Source organism: Nanorana parkeri, unplaced genomic scaffold (assembly GCF_000935625.1).
Source record: "Nanorana parkeri isolate BGI_ZX_2015 unplaced genomic scaffold, ASM93562v1 scaffold748, whole genome shotgun sequence".
Lineage (NCBI taxonomy): Eukaryota > Metazoa > Chordata > Amphibia > Anura > Dicroglossidae > Nanorana > Nanorana parkeri.
This window is the reverse complement of record NW_017307016.1, coordinates 758,846-772,464: the sequence shown is the minus strand read 5'-3', so window position 1 is coordinate 772,464 and position 13,619 is coordinate 758,846. Positions and strand designations below refer to the sequence as shown.

At 42.7% G+C, this 13,619-nt stretch overlaps 1 protein-coding gene and 1 non-coding gene across 2 annotated transcripts; both read left to right on the top strand.

The window, feature by feature from the left end:
* Nucleotides 1-73, top strand: TRNAR-CCG. The gene has a single exon. It is a non-coding gene; the product is annotated as a tRNA-Arg (tRNA).
* Nucleotides 74-4,568: 4,495 nt separating this feature from the next.
* LOC108793442 (extracellular calcium-sensing receptor-like) lies at nt 4,569-13,188 on the top strand. Its single transcript, XM_018564390.1, has 6 exons — nt 4,569-4,729; nt 5,345-5,639; nt 6,626-7,447; nt 8,699-8,926; nt 10,473-10,596; nt 12,272-13,188. Exons 1-6 carry the CDS (start codon nt 4,569-4,571, stop codon nt 13,186-13,188), a joined length of 2,547 nt encoding a protein of 848 aa, XP_018419892.1.
* The last annotated feature ends 431 nt before the right edge of the window (nt 13,189-13,619 follow it).

Sequence of the window (13,619 nt, the reverse complement as noted above, 5' to 3'; positions counted from 1 at the left end):
GGCCCAGTGGCCTAATGGATAAGGCATCAGCCTCCGGAGCTGGGGATTGTGGGTTCAAGTCCCATCTGGGTCGTCATGTTTTCAAAGCACGGCAATCCTTATTTCACATGTGGAACAATATTTCTGGTGTCAGAGTCCTTTCTCAATGTAATCCGATACAAGTAACAACCATAAATCAATCAATAAACATTGGGAGCCACATTGAAGAGCTTTGCTCCAGTGTTATAGAAGGTTTGAAAGTTGCCCCAGAGCTGAAGTACAACTCCTATGAGAGCCTTTGTCTGTTTTTTTTTACGATTGTCTTTACCTAGCTGAGGACATTTCCCCTCACTTCCTGTTGTGTCACCAGGACAGAAAGTCAGACAAATCTCTCCAACAGGCAACACTACAAAAACTTTTATTATCATTGGGAATTTTTAAATGATAAATGTCTGCTGTATTGTGAAGTAAAGGTATCAAGTAAGCCAGAATCCAACGCGTTTCGGGGGTGATAGACATAACCTCTACCTCAGAGCTTCAAAGAATAAAAGATACAAAAGAGATACATTATAACAAGTATATCTGATGGAAATATTGCTATAAAACAAAATGCCTCGATGGAGGTCAGTCTGGAGGAGTGGGAGTTCCTAGGCAGGTTGTATTTGCATACAGCCCACATCAGATAACACCCACATGCCAAGCTGAGCCTCTGCAATGCAATAAAGGAAACCCAATAAATGAAAGGGGCGAGGCCCGGCACAGTCAGGCTGGGGAGGAAGGATTAGGTGATGCTGGAAGTCCACAAGCCAAGAAATGAGGCAAATCTGTCAGACTTGCTGCAGCTTCTAATGCACATTGTGGTAACCTCAAAGTGTGCAGTGATATCAGAGGAAGAGGAGAAGAGCCGGTACAACTGTGCAAGACTGAAGGGAAGGATGGAGGTCAGATAGAAGACTGAAGGGAAGGCCGGAGGTCAGATAGAAGACTGAAGGGAAGGCCGGAGGTCAGATAGAAGACTGAAGGGAAGGCCGGAGGTCAGATAGAAGACTGAAGGGAAGGACGGAGGTCAGATAGAAGACTGAAGGAAAGGACGGAGGTCAGATAGAAGACTGAAGAGAAGGACAGTGGTCAGATTTAAGACTGAAGGAAAGGACGGAGGTCAGATATAAGATGGAAGGGAAGGACGGAGGTCAGATATAAGACCGAAGTGGAGGACGGAGGTCAGATATAAGACGGAAGGGAAGGACGGAGGTCAAATTTAAGACCGAAGGGAAGGACGGAGGTCAGATATAAGACTGAAGGGAAGGCCGGAGGTCAGATATAAGACTGAAGGGAAGGCCGGAGGTCAGATATAAGACTGAAGGGAAGGACGGAGGTCAGATATTAGGATAATGTTATGAATGTGTTAGTATTTAAAAAGAAAAGTAAACTAATTTGTATCATTTGATTTATATGATTTTCTGTATTTCACATATATCACATGATGTCTTACTATGGAAACAGCTGATGATATATTTTGTTATAAACTTTCTTTCCTGGGGAAATGACTTCCTCTGTGGTTTCCTCGGGGACATGACTGACACCAGTAATTATCACGGCGACAGGACTGCGTCATCAATCTCACACTGTCATTATCCACAGCTCCTATTACACTGATTATAGTCATTAAACATGCAGCTGACCCAACGATACAAAACCTTCAATTACTGTTACTTTTTATTCCTTTTGGAATGTAAGTAATATATAAGCGCCAACGAGAGGGCAGCATCCTTCATTTCATGTCATCCCGCCCACAGACAATCCCAAGTACTCACTGGTGAGGTTCTGATAAGGTAGAAGGACACACGATGATCTTATTCTTATGGGTGGAATACTTTGTGGATTTTATGTTATTTTTCTAATCGATACTATTTTCTTTTTCTGCCTTTGTTTCCTTTTAGTGGATTTCATGTGCCGCGTATTTACATGTAATGCTTTTTAGGTTGCAGCGTATTTAATAATACTTTAATACTTATATACTTTAATATAATTTAATAATAACATGCGGATTGTTATGTTTCACATTCTTTTCTCAGTTTATTTGTAAATTATACTTAATAACGAATTGTAAAACAACTTTGCAATTCTATCCTTCACATAAGTTTCAAAGATTTCTTGTATGTCAGTTATTCTTATTATCATTTCTTGTATGTCAATTGAAGAAAAAGAATTAATGTGTCAATTGTGTATTTTTATTTTCTTCCTGATAATAGCCAGCCAGATAATAAATATGTAAAGCTAAAACTTCTCTTTTAGGTTTTGCGTAGAGTGAGGATATATTAGATCCCTTGACAGGTTTTTATTGCTTGTACAGGAATGGCCAACACACCATAAAAGAAACACTTTCAACACTTTCCTGAGGTCCTATATGCAAAAGTTCAAATACAAGAGCAAGCATAAGTCAATTAACATTTTGGAGGCAGAGAATTCCTGTTTCTCAAGGTAAATGTAACAAACACAGATACTCTATATACACCCAGAAATTGCCTATAAATCAACACCGCATCAAAGTGACAGTAAACTCAGGAGTTAAATCTTAAAAATGCATTCAAGTACCTGAACTATTAACAGCAATGTATCTTATTTGTGTATCACTCGGCTGTAGATCCTCCAATCAACTCTGAATCGGTGCTGGCACTGTCCTTCCTTCTAGAGGGGAGATACTTTTGTTCCCCATGGTCCCTGTGTGTGTTGTAAAGTAGTCACCGCTCCAAGCTCCCCCCCCCCTGGGATGGACTACAATCTCAGTACAAATGAGGAAACTAAACCTGAGATTGTAGTCCATGGGGCGAGCTTGGAGCGGTGACTACTTTATAACACACACAGGGACCATGGGGAACAGACGTAGTCACCCACTGTGTTGCAGCACACGGCGGGAGGGAGGTACATTGGATGCCTTTCAAATAAATGGCAATGAAACGCACCCAGCATGAGGCCAAACACGCTACGTTTGTGGTTGCGTGTACTACTTGTGGGGTATCATGTGATTAACTCAGCGCTATCGTGTGAATGGGCCCCTCCAATCATTGTCTCCCAATCCATCTAATTGCTCCTGTTCAGCATTTCAGATTGGGAATTGATCGATCTCCTTTTGATTGGGAATTGATTGATCTCTTCCAGACTGTAAACTGATCGATCTCCTCCAGACTGTGAACTGATCGATCTCCTCCAGACTGTGAATTGATCGATCTCCTTTTGGAGCGGTGACTACTTTATACCTCCAGACTGTGAACTGATCGATCTCCTCCAGACTGTGAATTGATCGATCTCCTCCAGACTGTGAACTGATCTATCTCCTTTTGATTGGGAATTGATCGATCTCCTCCAGACTGTGAACTGATCGATCTCCTCCAGACTGCGAATTGATTGATCTCCTCCAGACTGTGAACTGATCGATCTCCTCCAGACTGTTAATTGATCGATCTCCTCTAGATTGTGAATTGATTGATCTCCTCCAGACTGTGAATTGATCGATCTCCTCCAGACTGTGAATTGATCAATCTCCTCCAGACTGTGAATTGATCAATCTCCTCCAGACTGTGAACTGATCAATCTCCTCCAGACTGGGAATTGATCGATCTCCTCCAGACTGTGAACTGATCAATCTCCTCCAGATTGTGAATTGACCGATCTCCTCCAGACTGTGAACTGATCGATCTTCTCCAGACTGGGAACTGATCGATCTTCTCCAGACTGGGAATTGATCGATCTCCTCCAGACTGTGAACTGATCAATCTCCTCCAGATTGTGAATTGACCGATCTCCTCCAGACTGTGAATTGATCGATCTTCTCCAGACTGGGAACTGATCGATCTTCTCCAGACTGGGAATTGATCGATCTCCTCCAGACTGTGAACTGATCAATCTCCTCCAGATTGTGAATTGACCGATCTCCTCCAGACTGTGAATTGATCGATCTCCTCCAGACTGTGAACTGATCGATCTTCTCCAGACTGTGAATTGATCGATCTCCTCCAGACTGTGAATTGATCGATCTCCTCCAGACTGTGAATTGATCGATCTCCTCCAGACGGTGAGTTGATCGATCTCCTCCAGATTGGGAGTTGATCGATCTCCAGACTGTGAATTGATTGGTCTCCTCAAGATTGTGTTTAGTTTAGTTTGTGTTTAGTTTACTAATTTGTATGGAGATTGTAGTGCATCTCGGACAGAAAGTAATGGGAAATGCAAACATTTCAATGATATCCTATGTAAAATAAATATGTGTTCATTGACAATAGGCCATTGTTTTATACAGTATATGAGTTACAATGTATTTTTAATTTTTATAAAAATACCAGAATGATAAAAGCCTAAATAAAAGAAAAAAAATAATGTTTCCAAATGTGTTGCCATAATTTGTCATTTTCTAGGAGTAACTTTCGTGGAATAAGACAGTGTCACAGAAAACAATGCCATCATGTTTACACCATGTTCTGGCCCAGTTTGTAATTTGAATTTATATTTCATTGGTTTTTTCCCTTCCTTTCAGACATTTGCATCTTATAATGATCCCGGCTGTATGGATCACTCTAATAATAATGGTGAAAATGTCTCAGGCTTTGTCCCAGTGCCAGCACTCCGAGCAGCAGTTACCTGCTTACCTGCATGACGGACAAATCATTATCGGCGGACTTATTCCTGTACATGAAAAGACCGTCAAACAAACGCTGAAATATAAGACGAAGCCGCCACTCAGAACCTGCGAAAAGTGAGCAATTTATTTATTTTGATATAATTTCCAGTTTAGAATAATAACGAAACAGTTTTTAAAAATCTTACAAATAGTTCAATAATGACATATAGCTGAAAAGTCCAAAAATAGAAATGTTGGCCATTAAAGCTGATCTAAAGCCAAAAGAAAAAATTTAACAGTCCTTAGATGTGGTGGCGCATTTGTATTCTTTTTTCCTTTTCTTTTATTCTGTTCTTTACTTTAGCTTCGGTCTTAAGGTGACAACACTCATTCACAGTGCTGTATCTATGGAGGAGCAGTGTTGTCACCCTAGGAGTCTCTCCTGATTTTGACTATGTTACAATGTAACTAATTCACTTGACCATCATCAAATTGTCACACGCTTGTATCTGGACTCCAATAATTGTTTAAGCCAATAATATGGAGAATCCTTCGTTCACATTTTGTTTGGGGTATCTCACCATTGAAGTCATGGGTAGGGAAGAGAAGCCAACATGGGGCTCAACCTACAGATCTGAACATGTGTTGAGCTTGATGTGGCCCTTTAAATTGTATGATATCATACACCTCTGAGCTTTTTGTCCTTCCGAATTGCACACCTGAACTCTTGGCGTCCCCATTAATTCACAGGTTTTACACCGAGAAATATCAGTACGTTCTTGCAATGTTATTTGCCATCAACGAGATCAACGCCAACCCAACACTGATGCCGAACCTCACTTTGGGATACGAGGTTTATGACTCCTGCTACTCGGATGCCGCGGCTGTGGACAGCGTCATGTCTTACCTGTCCAGAAAACAATCCAAAGTGCCAAATTACAGCTGTGCGTCAGCGCCTCCAAAACTGTCCGCGGTGGTGGGGGACTCTCCGTCCTCCGGCTCCATTGCTGTCGCTCGCATACTTGGGCTCATAAAGTTTCCACAGGTAACAGAAAAATCAGTGTTATGCAAAATATTGGCCATATAAAGGCCTATGTACAAATATTTAAAGATATTTCAATGTAATCTCTTTTTATTGGGGGTTCCTTTGTATGATAAGGCTTAGAAGTCTCCTCGTTTAATATCCAACTTGCTAACAAAAGCAGAAGTTGGGTCCTGATGTTCTTTACAGTTCTTCCTAAACTGGTCAAACCCTGTTCAGTCCCAGGTAGTATAGGCCATCCCTGTGACCCCCAGAAATGATGGGCTGTCTTGAGACATTGGGGTTGATTTAGGAGAGGAGAATGTTGACTTGTCCTTAAAAAATGAATGTTCACTGATCTTAATTGGGTAGGTGAAGTGATAGGTGAAGTTTGGTCAACTTAAATGATTCAGTCCTGCTCTTTTTTAATTACCCTTTTTACATTATTGAGCATTCAAAGTGAACACAGCTTCCCATTTTTTATTAACCAGTCTCTACTCCTTTAGTAAGTCAATCCCTTAAAGTTCTAATGAGGTCTTCACAAGGAGGAGGCACAAGGTTACGTGGGTTTTAGTTATGTGTGATGCCCTCAGATTTGCCCCACAAACCTGGGTTCCAAGGTAAACAGGAGCATAGCTTGCAAACAAGCACAGGAACAGCTCAGAGTAAATGGTGTTCAAGCAGAGCCATACATAGGTCAAAAAGGAGGCAACTCTATAAGACAGGTCAGATTGTATCCAAAATTTTAACCAAAAAAATGGCATGCCGAATCACCACAGGGGACACCCCGAGGAACCATTGTTCTCCGGTAGTGTTCAGCTTCTTTCTACATGATGCCATATACACATATCCCTTCTGCATTTTGTATTCTGGTCAGCAGATGGCATAGCCACATGCCTAGGAGTATACCACCCAGTCAGCTAAGCACCTCTGCCATATATCCTTCAGCTTAACCAACTTCAGAATGGAGCATCTACTGTACAACTTTCACTTAATGTTCCTTTTTGCAGATCAGCTACGCCTCAGCCCTTCCAACACTGGCCGACAAAATCCAATTCCCTTCTTTTGTACGGACTGTCGGTACTGTAGACTCGCAGCCTGTCGCGGTGGTGGAGATGATCAAGCATTTCAACTGGTCTTGGGTTGGCATAGTGTCCTCCAATAATGACTACGGAGACCAAGGGAGCCAGAAACTGAGGACTGAAATGGCCAAGAATGGCATCTGCGTTGCCTTTGCCAAAACCTTATCGACTCCGCCAACAAAAGGAAGCCTGGACAGCCTCATCAGCGCCATACACAAAACAAAGACCAACGTCATCGTCCTCTACGCTTACGCCACAGAGCTGATCGCTTTCTTTCAGGCCGTCATTGACAGCAAAATAGCTGGAAAAATCTGGATTGCCGTCGGCAGTTGGCTGCCCTCGGCCGTCTTTACGCAAAAGGAACTGTGGGCGACGCTGAACGGCACCATCGGCCTTGCCAAGTACAGCGCTAATATTCCCGGTTTTGGAGACTTTCTGTACAGTATAAATCCTGCCAAATATCCAAACGATATATTTATTAGGGAATTCTGGGAGCAGGCCTTTAGATGTAAGTGGAGGGAAAATTCCTCGACTTACGGAGTCAATACAACCTTCTGCACCGGCAAGGAGGACTTGACGAGACTGGACAGCTCTGTGTATGACACAGCCAACTTTCGTCTGGCCGTGTCCGTTTACACTGCTGTGTATGCCGTGGCCCATGCCATACATGATATGATGTCATGCCAGTCTGGAAGGGGACCATTTTGGAATGGATCTTGTGCCAACTTCAAGAACTTCCAACCGTGGCAGGTACATAAAATTCAATAACCTATGAACTGTAGAAATACTCCATCACAACAGTTTAAGAATGGTGCACATGTTAGTTAGTGACCATAGAAAGGTACATAAGTCATTAACAAAGACCATGAATCTGTCAGCATTGACCCTGCAGCCTGTTGTAATCTCCCTTATGCTGTACACCATGAAAGGTTTGTTCCCTTAAAGCCCGTCTTCCAAGCATACTCAATCTCCCTTCCAACCCGTCCCCATTCAGGCATCAAGCATGGTCACCATCTTCTTCTTGCATTAAAATATAGGTGTAGAGATGACATAAATGCTGGTACCCATGCAGTTCCTGGCTTTCTTCACAAATGTCTGACACAGTAGCCCCTGTTGCAGCCTTTCACCTTGTGACTTTCTACAAAGTAAAATTGTTGCAATCTCATCACTTGGGGAGGGGAGAACAAGGGGATGTTTCCTCTTGCCTGCAGCAGACTGATCACAGGGGGAGGGGAGACTGAGGACATGCTTCCTCCAGCCTGCAGACTTATCACTGGGGGAGGGGAGATTGATGAAATGCTTCCTCCTGCCTGCAGCAGACTGATCACTGGGGGAGGGGAGATTGATTAAATGCTTCCTCCTGCCTGCAGCAGTATGATCACTGGGGGTGGGGAGATTGAGGAAATGTTTAATTCCTCTTGCCTGCAGCTAGCTGATGGAATCATCTCAAATGCAAAGACACTGACTAGAGCTCATGGACAGCTTTTTCTTTAATAATACTATTGCTGTATATTGTAACATGTCAGGAATTTGTCAAGTCATGCAAGGATCGAAAGGTCCACTTTAAAGTCTATTTATTTTCATCCCACACAACATGCCATAGACGACACACAGAAACATCTACCACAGGGGTAGCTAAATGTCGGCCCTCCAGATGTGGTCAGACTACAAATCTCAATAGGCATTTTAGGGCTCTGACAGTCACAGGCATGACATCCAGAGGCAGATGTTGTAAGTTTCACCACGGCTGGAGAGCTGAAGTTTAGCTCCCCCCCCAATCTACCATTTCAACAGGATGAGGGCACATTGGCACCACATTAGATGAAACACAGAGAAAGCCAGCACACCCAAATTTCTCAAGAAACAAAATTGTGCTTTTACTGGTAAGAAGACCTTCACTATTGTTTGGAGGTTTTCTCCTTAGTAACAGCAGTTCCAGTTAAATTTAAACATTTAACTTATCAGCCGCTGTCTAAAGTATTATTTACCTTTTCTCCCAAGCTTTTCTACTACATTAAGTACGTGCAGTTCATAAACAGCAATGGAGAGAGGGTGGCTTTCGATGAGAAAGGAGAACTGAAGGGGCTTTACGATGTTCTGAACTGGCATATGTCTCACGACCTGAAAGGAGGTCTGGTCAAGGTTGGAATCTTCGATGACTGGGGCCCCAAGGGGCAGAAGCTGGTTCTAGATGAGAAAGCCATCATATGGGGAGAGAAATACACACAGGTATCATTTCTGTGCATTATAAAGCTCACTGAGCCTAAGAAATTGGGGAAGATATATAAAACATTTAGTTATATTATAAGTTCCTTCAAAAGCCATGAAATCAGTCCTTACAGTGAGCTAAAAACCTGACATGAGGCTTGTGGTGGGAGTGGCTATTCTGTAAGGTGAGAGGGGTGGGCACACTGGTGGGTTCAAACCACAGCTCAAGGGTGGGCATTATGAGAAAGAGAAAAGGTACAGGAGGGGCTAGTGGTCAAGTGACCACAAAACAGCAGACTTTGAAAAGTGCCAACCCTCCTGTTAGCTCCGTGACGTGTGTCCACTTTTGCGCAAAAAGTTTCTATATATGTCCTGCCTTAAAACTGTGTATTGGTCTATGTGGGACCAGGAATGCAAAGTGTGCTATAATTTACAAAAAAAGTATATTTACGCACTTGAAGAACTTCCAAAGAATAACAAAAGGGACAAAGTTATTGCACTGATGCATCAGGGTGTCACATGTCACAGTCCATCTTTCCCAGTCAACCTTTCTTGAGTGCCTACTATACATTTTCTACTATATATACAGCATGTATATGTATACAGACAGGTATTACAGGTGCAGGGTTTCCACAGGTGATAGGTGAACAAGGAGGACAGTATGGTAGCTTTATTGTGGCGCAATCTAGTATATGGTCCTCCTTGTTCACCAATGGAAGCCCTACAATACCTGTTGCTGCTTTACTTGCTTTGTGTGGAGCACCAGGACATTTCCTTTGAATGGAGTGCTGATTCCTTTGCCCAATGATGGCCAACAATTTGTATGTGTGTGACATCCGTTCAGTTGCACCTGATCTTCAGTGATTCTATGGACCGGCTCTCTGGGCACCATATCAGCCTTTTCCATAAATAGATCTTGGTGAGTTTTTTACAGAGTAGGCCTCCAGGTCTTTCCTTAATCCTCCCCATTTACAGGGGTTTGAGACCGGCCAATTTTTATATACATACATGGCCACTTAACCTACCACCATATTTAGGCAGTTGGGAAGTACCTGGAGGAAACCCACACAAGCATGGCCAGCAACATAGCTGAATTTTAAAATGTGTCTTTTAGTTGATATTGGCCAAAAGAAATTGATACATAGTAGCAACTTCCTCCTTGCAAATGCTTATAAAGCCTTTATCAGTTCCCTGCCCACTTTCTCCAGCCTGGACACAGACAACCAGATGGATGGACAGACCCAATCTCCAAATTGATCAAAGCACTTTGATTGATATTTAGAGGCAAATAATATATAAGCACATCTGTCTTTCTTTGTTTTAGTTAGTAGATATTTAATAAAGAGCAGAAGTTGTGTAATTTTCATCCTCCACATTGTTCATGAACATTCTCTGGTACGTTGTGCTGACCATAGACAGAATACTATTTTATTTCCCCAGTCTGATGCAGACTCCGCTAAACAAAGATGGCGCCAGCATGGCGCTCAACGGGACTTGAGTCTTGATTAACTTTCCCAGAAATCTTTTGTGTTTGGATTGCATGTTATGTATGATTTATCTTTTCTAGGTGCCGCCCTCAGTGTGCTGCGGCAGCTGCCTCCCTGGTTTCCGGAAAGCACCCCGGGAGGGCGAGCCTTTCTGCTGCTATGATTGTATCCCATGCTCAGATGGAGAGATATCCAATGAGACCGGTATGTGGTCAGCTCCTCACATATTCACCTAATATTATATTTTACTGAATTTATTTTACATACATATACTGAAAATCATATATACAGGTGTATATGTGGATCCCAGGATACCATGGGCACGCACGTATAATGACGCCCTATAGTACAGTAGGGTGGCCACCTGTCCAGGATTCACTCGGAAAGTCCAGGTTTTGAATGCTGTGTCTGGGTTTCATAGCAGCAGAAACCCGGACACAAGATGTCAGGCAGACAGGGGCAACCAAAATTAAGATAGAGGCTACTGGCCCCCCCACTGAAAACATTTTACATATGAATAAGCCAGGACTCATTCTCCCAAAAAATGTCCGCTTGTTGATAGAATGCTCGGGTTTCGTTTGAAGAAAAGGTGGCAACCCTATAGTACAGGCTCCTCCCTTTTATCATTTGACAGAGAGACATAATTGTGCTCCAATGCATGGTAATAGCAAGACTTCAACAGAAGGAAAAAAGGAGTGCAGAGACGAACAAATAAATAAAAAAAGGTCTACATCATATCAGCGGCTTACATTCATTTGGCCTTATATGCCAGATGACAAAACTGACAGCAGCACCAAAAATATAATTCAGTTTAATATAATATTTGAACCCTTTTCAGATAATGTAAAGCCCAAAATGTAATAAATTCAATAAAATATTGAATATATACGTAATAGCCTTCATCAGTGGCTTGTAAGCCGGCTTACTACTTCCATACCACAAGATGGAGGCAGATCCCATCCGTTCTATGAAATGCTACGCCGTGCATAATTCTATGAACAAAGGTTCAGAAATCAAAGTGCAGATTATATATTAGAGACTTTAATAGTCATAACAGATTACCACTACTACTTATTTTTCAAACTGTTGATGCTATATAAATTCTGAATAATAATAATAATAATAATAATAATAATAATAATATAAAAATACATATTAATAAAAAAATCAGGAAACTAACTTAAAGGAGAATTATGAGGTGAGTGATTTTCACTCAGCCTCATAGTTCTAGCCGACCCGTGACAATGAAACTGTCACAGGTCGGCTCAATAGATCGGGAAGTGAGCGAACACATACCGTCGCTTGCTCACTTCTCGATCTATCCCTGCAGAGAGCCGTGACTGTCACTCACGGCTTCCTGCAGGGATTCCCCCCCTCCCCTGTCCGATCCTCCAGCGCTGACTGGCGGAACGGACGGGGGAAGGGGCGAGTACAGCTGGCTCTGCCTTTGGATAGGCAGAGCCAGCTGTCAATCCCGCAGCTGGGTGGATCTCGATAATAAAGGCGGGATCCGTCCTGGCTGCGGCATCTCAGTATATAGGGAGCTGGAGCTCCCTATATACTGAGTTTTGGGTGACGGGAGGACACTAGTTTGTGTCCTCCCGTTACCCTTGGGAGAACTATGGGGAAAAGCCCTAACCCCATAGTTCTCCTTTAATTTTATTAAAATGAAGTTGTTATGGGGGAAAGTGTGGGGGGGGGGGGTATTAATTTCATATAAAAGTATTTACTAGAAAACCCGCCCCAGGTGGTGGTTTATGGTAGAGACATTGTGGATCTGGACCACTCAAGTCCGTGTTCACTTTTCTGCTTCCCCTGTTTCTGCACCATTGGTTACACTGTGTATTTATAACATTGTAATGCCCCTTTTTTTAATCAGATGCAACAGATTGTATGCAGTGCCCAGACGATCAGTGGTCCAATGAGAAGCGTGTGAAATGTATCCCCAAGGTGATTGAGTTCCTCTCATACAAGGAGCCTCTGGGCCTTGCCCTCTCCGGTGTCGCCAGCATCTGCTCCTTGCTTACTCTTTCGGTCCTCTTCATCTTTATTCGCTTCCGTGACACTCCCCTGGTGAAAGCCAACAACCGCAGCCTGAGCTACCTTCTCCTAGTGGCTCTCCTCTTCTGCTTCCTTTGTTCCTTCTTGTTCATCGGTCGCCCTGCCACCATCACCTGTCTAATCCGGCAAGCTATATTTGGGATCACGTTCTCTCTCTGCGTGTCTTGCATCTTTGCCAAAACAATTACGGTAGTGATTGCTTTCAATGCCACCAAGCCGAATAGCAATCTTCGGAAATGGGTTGGCTCTTCCATCCCCAACTCCATGATCGGTGCTGGATCGAGTATCCAAACTGTCATTTGTGCTTCATGGGTGATCGCATACCCATCATCTCCCGATCTGAACACAAAGGCTACAAAAGGTGTCATAACAGTGGAGTGCAAGGACGTCTCCATGACCTTCTTCTACATCATGCTGGGATTCTTGGGGTTTTTGGCAATCTTGACTCTTTTGGTTGCTTTCTTGGCTAGAAACCTCCCCGATGGCTTTAACGAGACCAAGTTTATCACCTTCAGCATGTTGGTCTTCACAAGCGTTTGGATCTCCTTCATCCCGGCCTATGTGAGCACCAGGGGCAAATACATGGTGGCTGTAGAGATTTTTGCCATTCTCTCATCCAGCCTTGGCCTAATTTGCTGCATTTTTGCTCCTAAGTGTCATATTATCATTCTGAGACCTCATATGAACACCCGAGAATTTTTAGTTTCAAAGAATCAGGTTGGCAGAAAAAATTGAATGTCTTCCCTGAATTTGTAGATTGTAAGCTCTTATGAGAAAGAACCTCAATGACTGCTGACCCTCAATTAAAGTTTTATTCTTGTTATTTATCTTTTGTACTTGATACATACTGTACAGCTAAACATGCAATGATAATACAGGTAAATAAAGGAAACCATTTATTAAAAGTTGGCCTATCTTTGTGGTAGGGATGTCCTGATACCATTTTTTTAAAGACCAATTAAAAGTACAAGTACTGTCCCTCATGTACTTGCCGATACCAATTACCGATACTTTTTCTTAAAGGGACATGTGACATTTTTTACTAAAACAGCACAGACTGATGATTTTAGGTCGGTTTCTCACCAGGGCTAAATACGGATGTCACCAAAACTAAATACATGTCACCACAGCAGAACACATGTCCCCGCAGCAGAACACATGTCCCC

Coding starts and splice junctions, on each gene's coding strand:
- LOC108793442 (XM_018564390.1), top strand. CDS start 4,569: ATGTCTCAGGCTTTGTCCCAGTGCCAGCACTCCGAGCAGCAGTTACCT. Junction 5,640..6,625: donor GGCTCATAAAGTTTCCACAG/GTAACAGAAAAA, acceptor TCCTTTTTGCAG/ATCAGCTACGCCTCAGCCCT. Junction 8,927..10,472: donor GGGGAGAGAAATACACACAG/GTATCATTTCTG, acceptor TATCTTTTCTAG/GTGCCGCCCTCAGTGTGCTG.